The sequence below is a fragment of the Ambystoma mexicanum genome, chromosome 10, assembly GCF_040938575.1.
Source record: "Ambystoma mexicanum isolate Mex_15411 chromosome 10, UKY_AmexF1_1, whole genome shotgun sequence".
Classification (NCBI taxonomy): domain Eukaryota; kingdom Metazoa; phylum Chordata; class Amphibia; order Caudata; family Ambystomatidae; genus Ambystoma; species Ambystoma mexicanum.
In genome coordinates this window covers 1,242,578,229-1,242,594,803 of record NC_090932.1, presented here as the reverse complement: position 1 = coordinate 1,242,594,803, position 16,575 = coordinate 1,242,578,229, and the positions used below count along the sequence as shown (strand labels likewise).

At 46.6% G+C, this 16,575-nt stretch overlaps 1 protein-coding gene across 1 annotated transcript in view; it reads right to left on the bottom strand.

The window, feature by feature from the left end:
* MED13L (mediator complex subunit 13L) overlaps window positions 1-16,575 on the bottom strand; it is a 2,324,591-nt gene that overhangs the window by 498,334 nt on the left and 1,809,682 nt on the right. Inside the window, exon 19 of the mRNA XM_069619219.1 lies at window positions 1,506-1,729. Within this exon, the coding sequence (XP_069475320.1) occupies window positions 1,506-1,729 (224 nt within the window). The remainder of the gene's footprint in view (window positions 1-1,505; window positions 1,730-16,575) is intronic.

Here is a 16,575-nt window from a genome sequence, read left to right as displayed (position 1 = left end):
CCATCAGTGGTCCTTAAGCTTGTAACTCGCTGCCTCCTGATTTCTGGAAACTTGACTCATTGTCATTATTTAGGAAGAAGCTTAAAACTCATCTCTTCCAATAACCCCTCACCATATATTATGAATACTTTGTTGACATCTGCAGCTAGAGGCAGTTTCTGCCTGGCTCCCTTTGAGGATTTGTGTGTTACACATAACCAAATCAAGCACACTCCGATTAAGTCTTTAAACACGTATAAGGAAGGTCTGACCACCATTTAGCTCTTTAAAAAAAAACTGATAACCGTTTGGAAATGTCACTGTTCGCTTTGTGGAGGCGGGAATGATATAGTTAAGACTGGCCACACAATAAGAAGATGATACTCAACATGGTTTAACATGACAAAAGAGAAAGTATCTGAAAGAGCAGTCATTTAAATTGAAAAGGTTTCAGAACGCAGAAAATAGTGGGGGGACGCAGATTTCAAATGAAAGCATTTTGAGAGAGGAGGTGGTGACAAAATTATTTTTTTAAATTTAATTTCGATTGAATTACAGGGTCTCCTCTGAAGGCCACATAGAACCTGAAAAGCAAGTTCAATCCCACCAATGGTAAGGACCTGCAACATTGAGACAGTCAGTAGTTGTCCTCTAAGGGACAACTACTGGTTCCACTCATGTCCTACACCCAGGATCTCTGGTACCACAGATGTGGAGTGGGACCAGACAGTCCCACCCTCTTCCTGGGAAACACTCACCCCACCCCACTACCCACCGAAAGCAGCATCTTTCCCAGGCAAATGCATGACTTTATGAGATGTCCTGACCGGTCAAGGCAGAAAGAAGGTCAATCAACAAGCAAACACCTTGTGGCATGGCCACTTAAGGGCCCTAACCCATTTGGTACCCATACCGTTAAACACAAAGGTGTACACTAGAAGTAACAAAAACGGTAAAAATATATCTGTTGCCACAAAAACGTGCCGTTGGGCATATATAAAAGTAACCAAAAATCTCAAATGTAAAAGGCTAGGGTGATACAAACGTATCCCCATTGCACTGCACTGTAAGATTATGTGTGCAATGTAAACAAGTTACAAAAATGTAAACGTGAAAAGGGAAATCTAGTTTCGCAGTACTTATGGTCTGAAGTACTGATCAGTTTCCCCATAACAAATGAGCAAAAGGCAGGGAGAAGTGAAGCTGAAGGCTTTAATTCCCACCAAGAAATCAGAACTGGTTCAAAAATCAAGCAAAACGATTGGGGTCCATAGAAACTGTGGATGGAAAGTTGCCAAAAGAGAAATCTTTCCCAACACAGAAGGAAATAGTTTTGTTTGGCGACAACAGAATAGCGACCTCAGACCAGTCTTTCATATGGGCTACTATTTAATCTTTGGTTACTCCAAATATTGAGGACAACAGTTTCTCCAAACACAGTATAGCCTACCTACATCAGCAAAGAGGTCATAAGTCAACAGTCCCTTCAAGGTTAACAAAAAATAAATCACTTCTGTTTTACTCACCTCATAGACAGAACTCAGATCTCTGAAGAAGGTTTTTGCTCCATCAAGCAAAGGCTCATTCTCCGGGCATACAACAATGTAGACCAGGTCACGATGGCCGCCATAAGGCTCCAGGAGCAACCTCTCCCAGAAAGGCAGCGAGAAAGGGGAGATGGTTAGAAAGTCCTTATCATAGCCCACCAGTAGTGTGGGGATGGGCAGAGGTTCAGGTGATTCATCCGACCCTTTATAGAGAAAAAGACAAGAGTTTTTAAAGAATCATTTTTAACATGGTGATAATGGGAGCGAACGGAACATCACCAAAAACAGAATGATGCACTACACAATCACAACATTCTAAGCATGTAAAATAGACAAATAAAAAAGTAGTACTAGGAAACTGAAATCATTTGAGCAATAATCTGTGTGAAAAGGCCTGCATACAGGCCCAGTCAGGTGAGAGGGAGCCCACCCCAAACAACCTGTGGTGCACACACAAGTGTTACAGGCCCCTTCCCTTCCCGCCTTACCAGTGATGATGGTGGCATCCTGTCACAGGAGAACACAGACGTGGAGAAGCAGCAGAAGGAACACACCACACGGTCCGCACTTTGCCATAGGATGCGGCAAACAGCATAACACTGGGACTATATGGGTATATGACCCATCCAGAAATAGTGGCCTTATTAATTAGAACTCCCACCTCCCCACCAGGGACATTAACATTAAAAGGCCCACCAGAAGGCCTCATCAAACGGGCACTACAGTCTCTCAAAGTCTTTTACTTTCTAAAGACATTCGAATTTTTGTATCAGACGATCTGGAGAACCTAGATCGTCTGATATAAAAACTCGAACGTCTGATTAGACGGGAAATTTCCCAAAAACTTCATGCGACTACACAGGCACAATACTTTAAAACAAAACGTATCCCTAGAGGACTTAGGGTATACCTTAGACCGACGTTGTGCAAGGAAAACAAGGATTTTGTGACTAGGTGGGAGCACATCTTAAACAAATGCTCTTTGGATTTAATTAAATTGACAATTGAGGAATTAGCGAAATCAGTCAATCTTCAACAAGAAATAGATAAGGAATCAAATCAACTATCTAAATTGAAAACAAAAACTGAGTTGGCAAAAATCCTAGAAGACACTAATACAAAACTTGAGAGTTATAAAAAAGACATCGAACAACATAAGATTAGGAAATTCAGAAGGGATACATTGGACTACGCGAGAGATATTGTCTACACCTAGCAGGAGTTTTACTCTAACAACATGACTCCACAGAACAGACCACCAAGACAACCTCAGCAGCCAAATAATACCGATAGCCACAAAGTTACGAATGGTGAATTGGAAGTTAGACCAACAACAAGTTTGGATACTGTAGTTACAGAATCCACAGAAGAACCAGCATCAGGACCATCATCACGTACTCCACTGATACCTTTTTTAGCAATCACAAGACAAGAAGAGGAAAAAAGAAAACTCCGGTAGAAAAAGAAATAAATCAAACTTTGGTCATTAATATTTCCTCCAAACCATTGGCTACGACTCAACTAGAGACATTGAATTTAAGGATTTCATGCATACCCACTACAAATACCTCTGTCTTTGAGGAGGAAGTTAATCTTTTTAAATTAATACGCAAAATGGAACTGAAAGTGTTTTTTAACAACATTGAGGATAACCTTAATCCATCAAATAAACACAAATACCTAGAACTAAAGAACAAAAGCACCTTTCACCCACAAGTAAATCATCCATTGATCAATCTATTGAAAACAGAAGACCACTAAAGATCTAAGACATATTAAATATGAACCATCAAGAACCAGGAATATCCGCAAATATCAACTATTAGTGATCAAACAACTAGCGGAAGACAACACCTTGACCTTAAAACAAGCAGACAAAGGAGGAGCTCTCGTGCCAATAGACACCACTCTATACAACGCGGGATGTTTGAAGCTCCTTAAAGATATGGATCAGTGAGAAAACAGCTGATTGCCTCATTCAGAAACATCCGGTCACCCCTGTTTTTTACAGACTACCGAAAATAAACAAAAATAAAGAAGACCCCCTTTGTCGACCGATTGTAGCCGGAACAGACAGTGTGTTTCAAACTTTAGCAATTTATCTGGATACTGCATTACAGCCTTTGGTACAAAAGACCAAAACTTACCTGAAGGATACGACTCACTTCTTGAGCATAATCAACACACTTAATTTACCAGAGGAAGCAGTCATTTTATTCACCATGGACGTAAATAGTCTGTATACTTCAATCCCTCACAAACAAGGCATGGAATGGTTTTTACTTTTGAACAAAGAAGTACAGATACAAAGAGTTTTTGCCATAGAATTTATCAATATCATCCTCTACAACAACTATTTTAGATACAATGGCCAATACTATTTGCAAATCTCTGGAACATCGATGGGCTCATCAGTGGCCCCATCGTATGCAAATATCTTCATGCACCAGTTTGATACTACATTTGTACTAGAAAATCCACGATGGAGAGACAAAGTGAAATGCTGGAGACGCTATATATAGACAACATCTTTGGGATCTGGTATGGCACTGAGCAAATGAATAACATTCTGGGAATCCCTGAACAGGTACGATGACCGGATCGGTTTCACTATAGAGAATGGTAGACCAGATGTTAATTTCTTGGATGTCACAATTGAACGATCAGGGACAACACTCAAAGAACAAGTTACTTACCTGTAACTGTTGTTCTCCAGCATCGGTCTGGCATGGATTCACATGCTCATGAATATTCCCCGTCGTCAGGCCGGGAATCCTCGGTATAGAAAAAATCAGTATCAGTTTCGTTTCTGATCTGTCTTTCTTAGTAGTAACCAATCACTGGTCTCTGGGTCATACTGCCCCCAGCCAAAGACTGCCCTCTCCATAAGCCCCGCTTCTGGCAGCCATCCTCAGATTTGGTAGCACGTAAAGTGGCAGTATGACCAAGTGAAGAGCCGCAGAGGGGTAGGCGGGAGGGTTCGCATGTGAATCCATGCCAGACCCATGCTGGAGAACAACAGTTACAGGTAAGTAACTTGTTCCTTCTCCGGCATGGGGTCTGGCGTGGATTCATATGCTCATGAATAAGAGAATACATAGCAGTACACACATGCACAACCACGGGAGGTGGCAACAGGCTCAACATTAAGCAATACAACAACTCAACATTAAGCAACTCTTACCTCCACACCAGGCTCACCTTAGGCGAACAGGTTGCGCAGCACTGCTTGGCCGACCCTGGACTCCTCCCTGGAGTCCCGATCGACGCAGTAGAATCTTGTGAAGGTGTGCGTCGACCTCCACGGTAGCAGCGATCGCTCTGGTCGAATGGGCTCTCGGACGGCCAGGCAGCTGTCAGTTTGCCAACCGGTGACAGTGCATGATGCAGCCAGAGAGCCATCTGGAAATGGAAGTCTTCGAGAGAGCCTTCCCTTGATTCACAGTCCCAAAGTTCACAAACAGTTGTGACGTCTTCCGAAAACTCTTCGTGCGGTCCACGTAGAACTTCAGCGCTCTAGCTACATCCAGCGAGTGCAAAGTCCTCTCAGCCGGCGACGGGAAGAAAACTGGCAACACCAAGGGCTCGTTGAGGTGGAAGTCCGACGGCACCTTGGGCATAAAGGATGGGTGTGTCCTCAGCACCACCCTTGTGTCATGAAAAGTCAAGTATGGAGGCTTGCAAGATAGGGCCTGGATCTCTCCGGCTCGCCGTGTGGAGGTCATGGCCACAAGGAAAGCTGTCTTCCATGACAGGAACTTCAAAGGCGCTGAATGCATAGGCTCGAATGGGGCCCCCATGAGCTTGGTCAGCACCACATTAAGCTCCCACGCCGGGGCAGGAGACCTCACCGGCGGGAATAATCGGAATAGTCCCTTCATGAATTCTTTTAACCGGCGATGAGACCACAAGGACGCCCGTCCCGTCGCCCTGGTATATCGGGAGATTGCAGCCAGATACATTTTGATGGAGGCGTGAGCCAGTCCAGCTTTGGCCAGCGACAGTAGGTACGGCAGTACTTGAGGGGCCGTAATCCGCAGAGGGTTAATCTTCTGTGCACAGCACCAGACAGAGAACCTCTTCCACTTATGTCTGTAGCACTTGAGAGTCAAGGACGCCTTGGCCTTTGCAAGAATCTCTCTGCAGTCGGCTGGGATGTCGTACCCTCCAAACTCTAGTGCTGCAGGCGTCTCTGGAGAGAAGGTCTGTGTCCGTTGGCAGCTTGACTGGTTGGGACGCTGACAAGTCCAGAAGGTCCGGGAACCAGATCTGCCTCGGCCAGGCCGGTCCGACGAGGATCATCCTGCACCGGGATCTCTTGAGCTGGTTGATGAGCCGGAGCAGCAACGGCAGCGGAGGGAACGCATAAAGAAATAGGCCGTCCCAGGGGAACGAGAAAGCATCGCCCATGCTCCTCGGCTGGGGGAACCTGCTGGCGAACCTCCAGCACTTGGAATTCGTCGCCGTCGCGAAGAGATCGATTTGGGGTTCGCCCCATCGTGGGAAGAGTCGATCCACTTGATCCTGGCGTAGTTCCCACTCGTGGCACGAGCGTAGCTCCCTGCTGAGTGAGTCGGCGATCGTGTTTTTTATTCCTGCCAGATGAAGAGGCACCAGAAACATCCTTGGGCGACAGCCCAATGCCACATATCCTGGGCTTCCTTGGATAGGGCCGGGGACCTGGTTCCGCCCTGCTTCCGGATGTAGAACATCGTGGTGGTGTTGTCGGTGAAGATCCTCACCACCTTGCCCTTGAGGGACGGAAGAAAGGACCTGAGGGCCCAGAACACCGCGCGGAGCTCCAAGATGTTGATGTGGAGAGACTTCTCCTCCGGGAGCCAAAGGCCTCTCGCGTGAAGATCTCCGGAGTGTGCTCCCCAACCTTCCAGGGAGGCGTCCGTCGTCACCGTCACCTGGTGAGTTGGGGTCTGAAAGTCCGTGCCCACCGACAGATGGGAGCGGGTACCCCACCACCGGATCGCCTGACGGAACGTCTCGTTGAGAGGGATCCTGTCCTCGAAGCTGCCCGTCGACTGGATCCAGCGGGCATCGAGGAACTCCTGTAAGGGTCTCATCCGAAGCCAGCAAAGGCGCACCAGATAAATGCAGGAGGACATCATCCCGAGGAGGGACTTGATAGATCGTACCCTGGCCATGTCCGTGGCCAGCAGACGCTGCACCATGTCCAGAATGGTCCTGGTCCTTTCCTCCGACGGTGAGGTCAGCCGCGCCACTGTGTCGAACTTGGCTCCGAGAAACAGGGCGACTTGCGACGGAACCAGGTGGGATTTTGGAAAGTTGATGGAGAATCCCAGGTCCGTGAGCAGCTGGATGGTCTTCACAGTGTGCTCCACAGCGAGCTCCCTTGTCCTTGCCCGGATGAGCCAGTCGTCCAGGTAGGGGTAGACGTGGATCCCCTGTAGGCGCAGCCGCGCCGCCACCGGTGCGAGGCACTTGGTGAACACCCTGGGTGCCGGCTTCAATCCGAACGGGAGGGCCTTGAACTGGTAGTGCCGCCCTTGGACCACGAACCTGAGGAACTTTCGGTGTCTTTTTAGAATGGGGATGTGGAAGTACGCATCCTCCAAGTCCAACGACGAAAGGAAATCGCCCTCCTCCAGCTGTCCCAGCACATGCTGGAGGGTGACCATACGGAACTTCTGTGCCTTGATGTACCTGTTCAGTCGTCGTAGGTCCAGGATGGGGCGCCATCCTCCCGTCTTCTTTTTTTACGAGGAAGTACCTTGAGTAAACTTCGGAGCCCCGAAGCCTCTTTGGGACGAGCTCGATGGCACCCTTCTTGAGCATCGCCCTTACTTCCAACGTAGTTGAGGGACGTGATTTTCCTTCCTGGCCACGGGTGGAACGCGAGGGCACTTCTTCTGAAACTCAAGGGCATGCCCTTGGGCCAGGGCGTCCAACACCCAACGGTCGCTGGAGATGGACTCCCACACGCTGACGAGCCTCGCCAGCCGGCCTCCCACCGGGGTGCTTCGGCGGGGGCCCGACCCCACGATCGGTTCAATCTTGTTTGGAGGCCGCCTTGCCTCCTTGACTTGCCGCGTCCCCTGTAGGCTTCCTGGGACGAAGATCTTGCCACTTGGCAGTAAGTGGAGGAGCCACTGCCGGATCCCTTGGAGGCACCTTGTCTGCCTCCGGAGCTCCGAAAGGACGGTCGTCATCGTTGGAGCACTCCCAGTGCCCGGGCCGTCTCTGTGTCTGTCTTGATGGCCTGAAGGGACTCATCAACCGCCTTCCCAAACAGGTTGTTCCCGTCGAAGGGCATGTCCAAAACCTTGGTTTGTACGTCCTGGCGGAAATCCGTGGCCTTAAGCCATCCTCATCGTCTCAAGCAAACGCTGTTGCCCAACTGACGGAAACCGGTGTCGGCGATGTCTGTTGCCACCGTGATGGCGTGGTCCAAAGCAATCTCCCCCTCCTGTAGGAATTCAAGGGCCTCAGCCCTTTTGGCGTCCGGAAAGAAGTCTAACAGAGGGGCCATTTTGAACCACAACTCCCTGTTGTAGCGGGCTATGATAGCCAGGGCGTTGGCCGCCTTGATAGTCGTCACTGCGGATGAGATGATCCGTCGTCCCATCGTGTCCAACTTCCTACCCTCGCCGTCCGGCGGGAAAGTTGATGTTGAGGCCGATGCCCCCCCAGCTTTCTTCTTTGCCGCCGCCGAGACGACCGAGTCCGGGGTAGGTTGTGCCCGAAGGCACAAGGAGGCAGCGTCGGGGACCCGGTACTACTTCTCGTACCGATCCCTCTTTGCCGGCGCCGTGGCAGGGTTCTTGAGGAGGGCGAGCCCCTCATCCCAGATGTCATCAAGAAGCGGTACGGCGAGGACCGTCTTCCTTTTTGCCTTGCGCCGTTGGTAAAGGAACCCTTCTTTCTTCTTTTCTTCTGGGCAGAGCTGAAAAAGCTCGGATGCCCTGGAAATCATGGCGTGAGAGGATCCAATCTCGTTGGGCAGGGTCGCCCGAGCAGGGGGCGATGGGGGACACGTCCCGTTGTCGCCTCCGTCGTCATCTGTACCTGTCGTAGCCGTGTCCGTGCCTGTGTCATCCCTGTGGGTAGTAGACCAGGGGGAAGGTAGAACAGGCCGCAGAAGTGGGAGAGGTGGTGTAGGATGCGTCCTCCTCCTCTTATGCAGTGGACTCTCCGAAGGTCCTGGCTCCGGTTCCCCCGTCGGGTCTAGCTCAGGTACCTCCGTCGGGGGAAGGGGCAACCTTGTCCTCATCTCCAAGCATAAGGACTGAATCGCTGACAAAATGGCCGCCAAGGTGTCCTGCAGCGCCAGAAACGACGGGCGCGAGGGCGCTTGAGGAGCCTTGTCGGCGACACCGTCGCTCTAGTCATCGCCCTCGTCGGGATCCCTCCCGATGGGCTGGGCCTCTTCCACGACTTCGATTAGCTCTTCTTCAGAGGTCGTGTCCGTATCCACGATGGCCACCAGCCCCCCCCCTTTTCCAACGCGGACTTCGTGGGGGTCTTCTCAATGGGCCTGAAAGACGACTCCCTCTGCGGTGGCAGGGAGACTCTGGATCCTGAGGGTGCCTCTACTGGTGTAGCCTCCACAGGCTGAGCCAGGGCCGCGGTGACATCCTCAATCGAGGTCTTAGCAGGGTGAATTAAGGCCATCGTCACCTTCTGGACGCCTGGGGCCTTCACCTTGGGGGAGGGTCCACGCCTCGCTCCCCCTCTGTCGGAATCTTCGAGATCGACCGGGGTCTCTGCAGAAGCTTCGCCGGGATCTCGGACTTCCTCTTACCCAAGCCAGAGCGTTGGCTCGTGGTTGATGGCGCCGGGGAGGATGCGCCCTGCCTGGCAGCCAAGGAGCCCCACTGTTCGGCGCTCCCGGTGCCCGCGGACTCGCGGTGCTTAGCCTTTTGTTGGGCCCCCGTCGCCGGGGCACCCTCACAGGACTTAGAAGACCGCTCGGACTTCTTTTTCTTCTTCTCGCCCGACGGGCTCTTCCCTTCCAGCCAGTTGGCGAGACGGAGGTGGCGATCCTTCATGGTCCGCTCCGACATGTTCCCACAAAACGCACAGTCCTTCTCCTTGTGCGTCTTGTCCTCATGTGGACAGTAGAGGCATAACGAATGCTCGTTTCCCTTGAAAACATTCTGAAGCTGGCATCCAGGGCAGGTTCGAACAGCTTCCGGGGCGTCGAGCTTCCTTTCTCCTGGGCCATGTCCGGGGTAGGCCTCGGAACTTCTGGAATCCTCCAAAAGCGTAACTCGACAAAATCTTCACCCTTGAGGGGCACATAAAACTCTGAAACGGATCCCCGTTGATCGGATGTAGAAACGGTGGAGATTGAGGCTCTGTTTAACCGAAAAATGAGAAAAATCTCCTGAAAAAGCGCGAAAACGCAGCAAAAGCTCGAGAGCTACAGCACGAGGACTCCCAACACTTGAACGTGCGGTAAAAATCTGAGGATGGCTGCCGGAGGCGGGGCTTAGGGAGAGGGCAGTCATTGGCTGGGGGCAGTATGACCCAGAGACCAGTGATTGGTTACTACTAAGAAAGACAGATCAGAAACGAAACCGATACCGATTTATTTCTATACCGAGGATTCCCGGCCTGACGACGGGGAATATTCATGAGCATGTGAATCCATACCAGACCCAATGCTGGAGAAGACAAAGATATACAGAAAACCAACATATGTAAACAGTTGCCTTCATTATAGCAGCTTTCATCCAAAACATCTAAAAGAAAACTTGCCTTACAGCCAATTATTAAGACTCAAGGATAACGTCAGACCAAACTACTTTACAGAATGAATATGACATCATGAAACAGAGATTCTTAAGAAGAGGGTACCCGACAGAAACAGTGGACAAAGCAATAGCTAGAACCAATTTACAAGATAGAGAAGAGCTCCTCCAAGGGCACACAAAGAAAGAAACCAAAAGTTTAATACACACGCTAGTACTCAAGTCAAAGTTTCAAAGTAAAACGGATTATCCACAAAAATTGGGACCTAATAAGAACAGACAATACCCTTAAGAAACTCTTTCCAGATCCCCCCACCCCCGCAATGATGGCATATAAACGGGGTAGAAACATCAGAGATGAACTTATCAGAGCAGATACACCAAAAAGGACAACACAGACCACCCTCACTAAACAGAAAACAGGAACATTTGCCTGTCTACATTGCCAACATTGCAAAAATATCATAAAAGGAGACCATGTGAGATATCCAAGCACATGCAAAAAAATAATTTTGAGAGATTATGCAACATGTGATACAAAAAATGTGGTTTATGCGATCCGCTGTCCCTGTGGAATGTACTACGTTGGAAAAACCAATCGGAAAGTGAAAGAAAGGTGGACGGAACATAAGTCCAACATAAGAACAAAGAACGTGAAGTCACCTGTCTACAGACATTACCGAGACCAAAAACACAACATCTCATAAATGAGAATGGTAGTCTTGGAAGTAGTCCATCCACTACCAAGAGGAGGTGATCTTCAAAAACTTTTAGCACAAAGAGAACTTTATTGGATCCAAACATTAGATCCAATGTTCCCTCTGGGGCTAAATGAGGAGTACTACTTAGGCCCATTTCTGTAGACATGTCTCCAAGCATAGACAAGGGATCCCCTCTTTAGTGACTATCCTATGTTTTAATTCAAATCAGATTTATGACTAAACTATTCGTCGTTTGACCAGACAAGATTAAAACCCCACATTAATATCCTTGATAATAGATTTACAAGAGATACACAAGAAATCAAACAATCTCATGACTAGGCGATATGAATGTACACCCCTTAGTGGGTTAGACAAAGGTTATACATTTTACTGTATGCACAGCCTATGCTATTGTCTTAATGCTATTGTTTTTAATGCATGGCAGCCTCTTTTGGTTTTATCACAAACAGCCTTATATTTTTACAATTGTTTTTCCTACAGTAATTTCTCTTTTGTTTCCTTTTATCTTCTTTTTAGCTAAACCATTTATTCGATTTTATCTATTTTTTATCTTTTATCTTCTCTCATTTCATGGTTCAGTGTACAGTTAGATCTGACACATACAGCTATCCTGCATTAGCCCACATCATCAGATCAGACATTAATCGTTGCCGCGCGTGCATTATTATTTACATGTAAAATGGCCAAATATCCATACTGTTGATACACAGCCAACTCAAATTGGCATTTACTATCCGGATAGACTCCTTCGCCCTATGGTCGCGAGTCATTAATAATGGCCAGATACCTTATTTACATTCTTTGACATACGCGAATGTAGATAAACATGCAAAATGGCTGTAATGTGATGTCATCGCACGCATGCGCGGGTGACGTCACCCGCGACCATTCACACATTTACAACGTTAAACATCATCTATGGCCGCAATGTGACATCATCACGCGCATGCGTGGGTGACGTCACCCGCGACCATAAATACTCGATCCGCTTTCGTTTCTCAATCGGAAGCGGATCGAGTGTCTCCTGCCATATCGGGGAATACTACAAATCCTTTTTTCACGTAAGTAGGGCCGCCCAGCCACCACATTGTGCCTCTTAGCCAATGTTTATCCTATTTTCAATATTTTTTTCTCTTTCCTTTTTAAACTACCAGAAAGGGACATTGTATCCACAGAGATGCAGTAGATGCCTGCCTGTGGAGCCAAACATTACTTTTTCAAGTAAGTTCCATACCATCCACCATATGATTCACCTCTTGCACTAGTCATTCTTATTGCACCACCCTAATTCTAGTATTTATCACAGGTTATTAAGAATTAGAATTCTCCACATCTCTGTCACCCATGTTTGAAGTGAACCTTCCAACCTATGGAAACTTTCTCTACATCTTTAGGTAAGTGCTTTTCCAATTTCTCATATAACAGAGACTACTGAGTCCAGCAGATTACTATTTTTCCATAATAACTAATACAGGCTAAGATTTGATCTTCCAGCCATTATCCAAAATGTCGCCACCAATAGGAACCATTGGAGTTTTTTCAACCTGTTATATCCACTATGAGATTTGTTTGTCTTTTACCTTTATAGGCTCCTAGCATTAGCCAGTTTCTTTTAAGCAATGAAACTGATCCTGAGTTCAAAAAATGTAGTAATGATGTATATAGAAACATCTATATGTGCTTCTTACTTGTTATTGAAGAACTTTGTTTTTCCTTACATGCACATATGAATAATATAAATATCAGATGATTAATTTAATTTATTTTTTCTCCAGTGTTTAAACTTTATATTAAGAATACAGAACACATTGCCCCTGATGGAGAGTGAAAATAGATACTCGAAACGCGTTGGGCCAGATCATATTTTGAATGCTTTTTGTTAAAAATGTGAATAAATTACTGTCTTTTTGATAAACAGATGAATTGTGAAGTATTAATTGTGAGACTCCAGAATATTTTGCGGTCATAGCAAAGCAAACAAAATTACTGAAATAGATAACTAATTATTGTGAAAATTAATAAGGTTACTACTTGTACCCTAAAAAATAACATACGGGCCACGGACCTTGTTGATAGTGTGCAGGGGAGATAGGTTTCCTGAATCAGGAAACCATTTTCCCTTTGCAAAAGATGCTGCCAGAAAAGGGGCCAAGGCTTAAAAGCCCTTTTTGAACCCTACCAAAGCACTTCCCCTGCCACATCCCCTTGAGTCAGCTAAGTGATTGGTATCCAATCCTGAGAGGGCATGGGGCATTTAAGTAGGTGCATGTGAGTTGTGCCGTGTGAGTTAGTTGAGTGAGGACAGAAGGTGGAGAAGGATGGCCGAGAGACCAGAGGAGGCGAAAGCTAAAGGAGTGCAGAGGCTACTGGTGAGTGGGTCTGTGGAGTGTTTTAGTGGAGTGTGTGAAATAGCAATAGAATAGAAAGTAGAAGTAGTTGGGAGTAGTGGTGATAGCAGGAAGTGATAGTGGATAGTAGGGAGTGGTAGCTACCGTATCGTAATTGACAGTAGCGGGAGAGCATTAGTGAGAGTAATAAGAACAGGGGGATAAGGGTAGCAGTGGTAACAGTAGAGGGGGGAATAGGAAGAGTAGCAGTGAGGAGAAAAGATGATAGTAAAAGTATTGGTAGTCGAGTGGCGGGTGGAGCTAGAGGAATACGGATAGTGTTAACATTCAAGGGTGGAGGTAGGAAGGTAGTGTGAGAGCGGAGGGACAGTAGTATGGCGGGAGGGGAACATCCCGTGGCCCAGTGCAGAGGAGGGTCAGGAGAGACTGTGTGCAAGGAGAACAAGTGGAACTTGGTGGAAGTAAGCCCTAACCCAAAACGCCTGCAGAATACTAGGCAGAGCTTGGTCGGCGAGAACTAGAATACCCATAAGGAGGCAGCCAGCATCTTAGGGATACCCCTTTTAGCCTACGGAATTAACGCAGACAAAAAGGCCAGTAGTCAAGTTAGAGAAGGACAAACCTAACGCCACACACTAAGAACCCAATGACCAGCTATTTTGATTGTTGCAATAGCTACAATAAAGACCCTTGGAATGTATTCCTGACTTCAAAGTGGTTCTTTGTGGTGGGCACTCCATCACACCTGTTTATGTGGTTTCTCGAGAGGTCCTCCCTTTTAATTGTATTATCCTTATATGTTACACTGTATAGACAAGAATGAATGAGGGTCCGGTTTTGTTGCGCCAAATTAGTCAATTTATTGATATCTGATAATTGTTTCATCAATTTGTCAATACAATTTGTTCAATCCCCTTATTGTTCATTAATTGTTCAAAATTTCAATAATTCAGATTTAGAATCCCTTAATGTTTTTTCAATGGTGCTGATTTAAACCCCTCAACACTTTCTGGTCCTAGAGAATTACTGAAGATATTGATCAATCGCCATGAGTGACCCTACCAGCATCCTTTAGACTAAGCAAGAAGAGCACAGTATATTTTATGTTCCTTGGAAATGAGGGACGAATGTAGGTGAGAAACTACTGTTGACGATAACAGATGAGATGGAAGTTACTTTCAATCCTATTTTTGGATTCGTCAAAAAAGGCAGATAAAAATTACAAAATGCGAGATTTGGCCTAATTTCAGCCGTTCAAAAATTACGAAAGGCCGAAAAGTTCAACCAAATCACGCATTCAGTACTATATTGTGAGCAGGGGTTGCGGGGGTGTCCCGAAAAAAATAAAAGAAAGTAAAGGACCATGCCGGTTCCCGATCCCGAAAGTGAAAGTGGACAGGCGCTGCAGGGATACAGAGTCAGAAAAATAATCTTCAGTCTTTTCTCCTGCGAACATTTCTAGCTCAGGCTTTCAACCCAGATACCTATTTTTACATCAGGGATAAATACTTGAAATTAATAAACACTAGGCATCAAGCACCTAGGCAAAGTCCATTTAGGGTTTCTGAAATTAATTATCAGCCAATTACTAAAAATAATTGCTATAGGAATCTGTTTACCACATTGTGATTTGCAATATTGTACCATATTAACACATTACTTATCCTGATAAATGTACTTCCTAATTGGTAGGAACTTCCTCCGACAAATTACACCTCATTGGAAATCAAACCGGCTGCAGAATGCACCTTAGAAGTAGTTGGATGCTGGTGTAGCTTCTGACCTGCTATCACAGCATCATGGGCACCAATGGTGCTGGTTGCCACGTAGCAGGCATATGTTTGGGCTGCACATGCATCCATTTATTAGTAAGACCCCATTTTGCACTCGCACAACACAGATTGCAAGTAATCAGTTGAGTGGTAGGGTGGCAGGCAACGAGAACCTTTTGGCAGGAAAATCACAACCATGAGAAAGTAAGTTACGGAAGGGAAGACATCTGTATTCTAAAAGATACAATCATCTCAGATCCCTCTTTGGAAAGACATCAAAAGCAGCACCAAACATAGGCTGATGGACAGAACAGAAGGTACTAATTTTAAAATTAGGACATGCTCCAAAAAAGAGGCGGCGGCATCTGTGGGATGTATGGACCCACTCCGCTATGCGGCATCACCCTGCCAGTTATGATGAAAGCAACTACAACAATAGCAGCAAAACCCTTGTGCGCGCCAAAAACCTGCAAAAACTGTGTGCTTCAGCACCCAAAGAGAGGGATGCACAACCGGCCACCCATGGCGCATGTGCGGTGGAATAGAGCACGCCACACAGAAAATATGCCTGTGGGCTCCATGACCAGCAAACAGAGTGCAGAGAGAGAAGCAGCACTTTGCAAGTGAAACCCCAAAATGGGCCTACAAATGACATCTGCTTTGTTGCTAAAAACTCCAAAATGCCTATAACACAACACTTCTCAACATCTTGCCTGGTGCTAAAATTCATGTATCTATTGAAGCATTGTGAAACATACAAAGTCTGAAAACTGACAACCTCTGCCAAAATCTGGGTGCAGTACCCGGGGCTACCTGAATGACAGCTGTCAGATGAGTTACTGATGAAACTTTAAAAAGACCTAAAACTAAAAGTGTGCTGGATTAGCAGACATAAAAAGGACTGTTGCCAAAAAGGAATACAGATCTTAGTTGTGTTTTGATCCCACAGATTTTAAGGCTAAGAAAGAAATGAATTTTGTTTGATGCAACAAGTTTGTTTTTTTCTGTATTTAAGAAGTTATTTAGCTGGGCTGAGCTGCAAGAAGTTGAAAAGCAGGTTCCTCCCGGAAGGAGGGCCTTCCTCTCAGCAGAAACTCACCGGGAGGTGCTAATTGCGGGTTAGAAACAGACTTTTGTCTATGGAAAGAGAAGGAACAATGAGAGCTTCAGCCCAGGAAACTGGAGGTGTGAAGGGGGTCGTAAATACCTCATGGAAGGAACAAACATTTAGGGGGATGCCCCTGGACTGCAGGGAGACAAAAAGGGGCGGACCATTTGTTGCTAAACATGAACAAGGAACAATTCTTAAAAGACTCAACTTGTCATCCAAAAGGGTGAAAAATATACCAAGGACAGAGTTGTGAATCTATTTTTTGGCTGTACGTTTTAAGAGGTGGCAAAACCGTGTGACATGTTCTGGACAGGAATGGCAATATGTGATTTTATGCTAAATATATTAATGTTAAAATTGTGAAAAT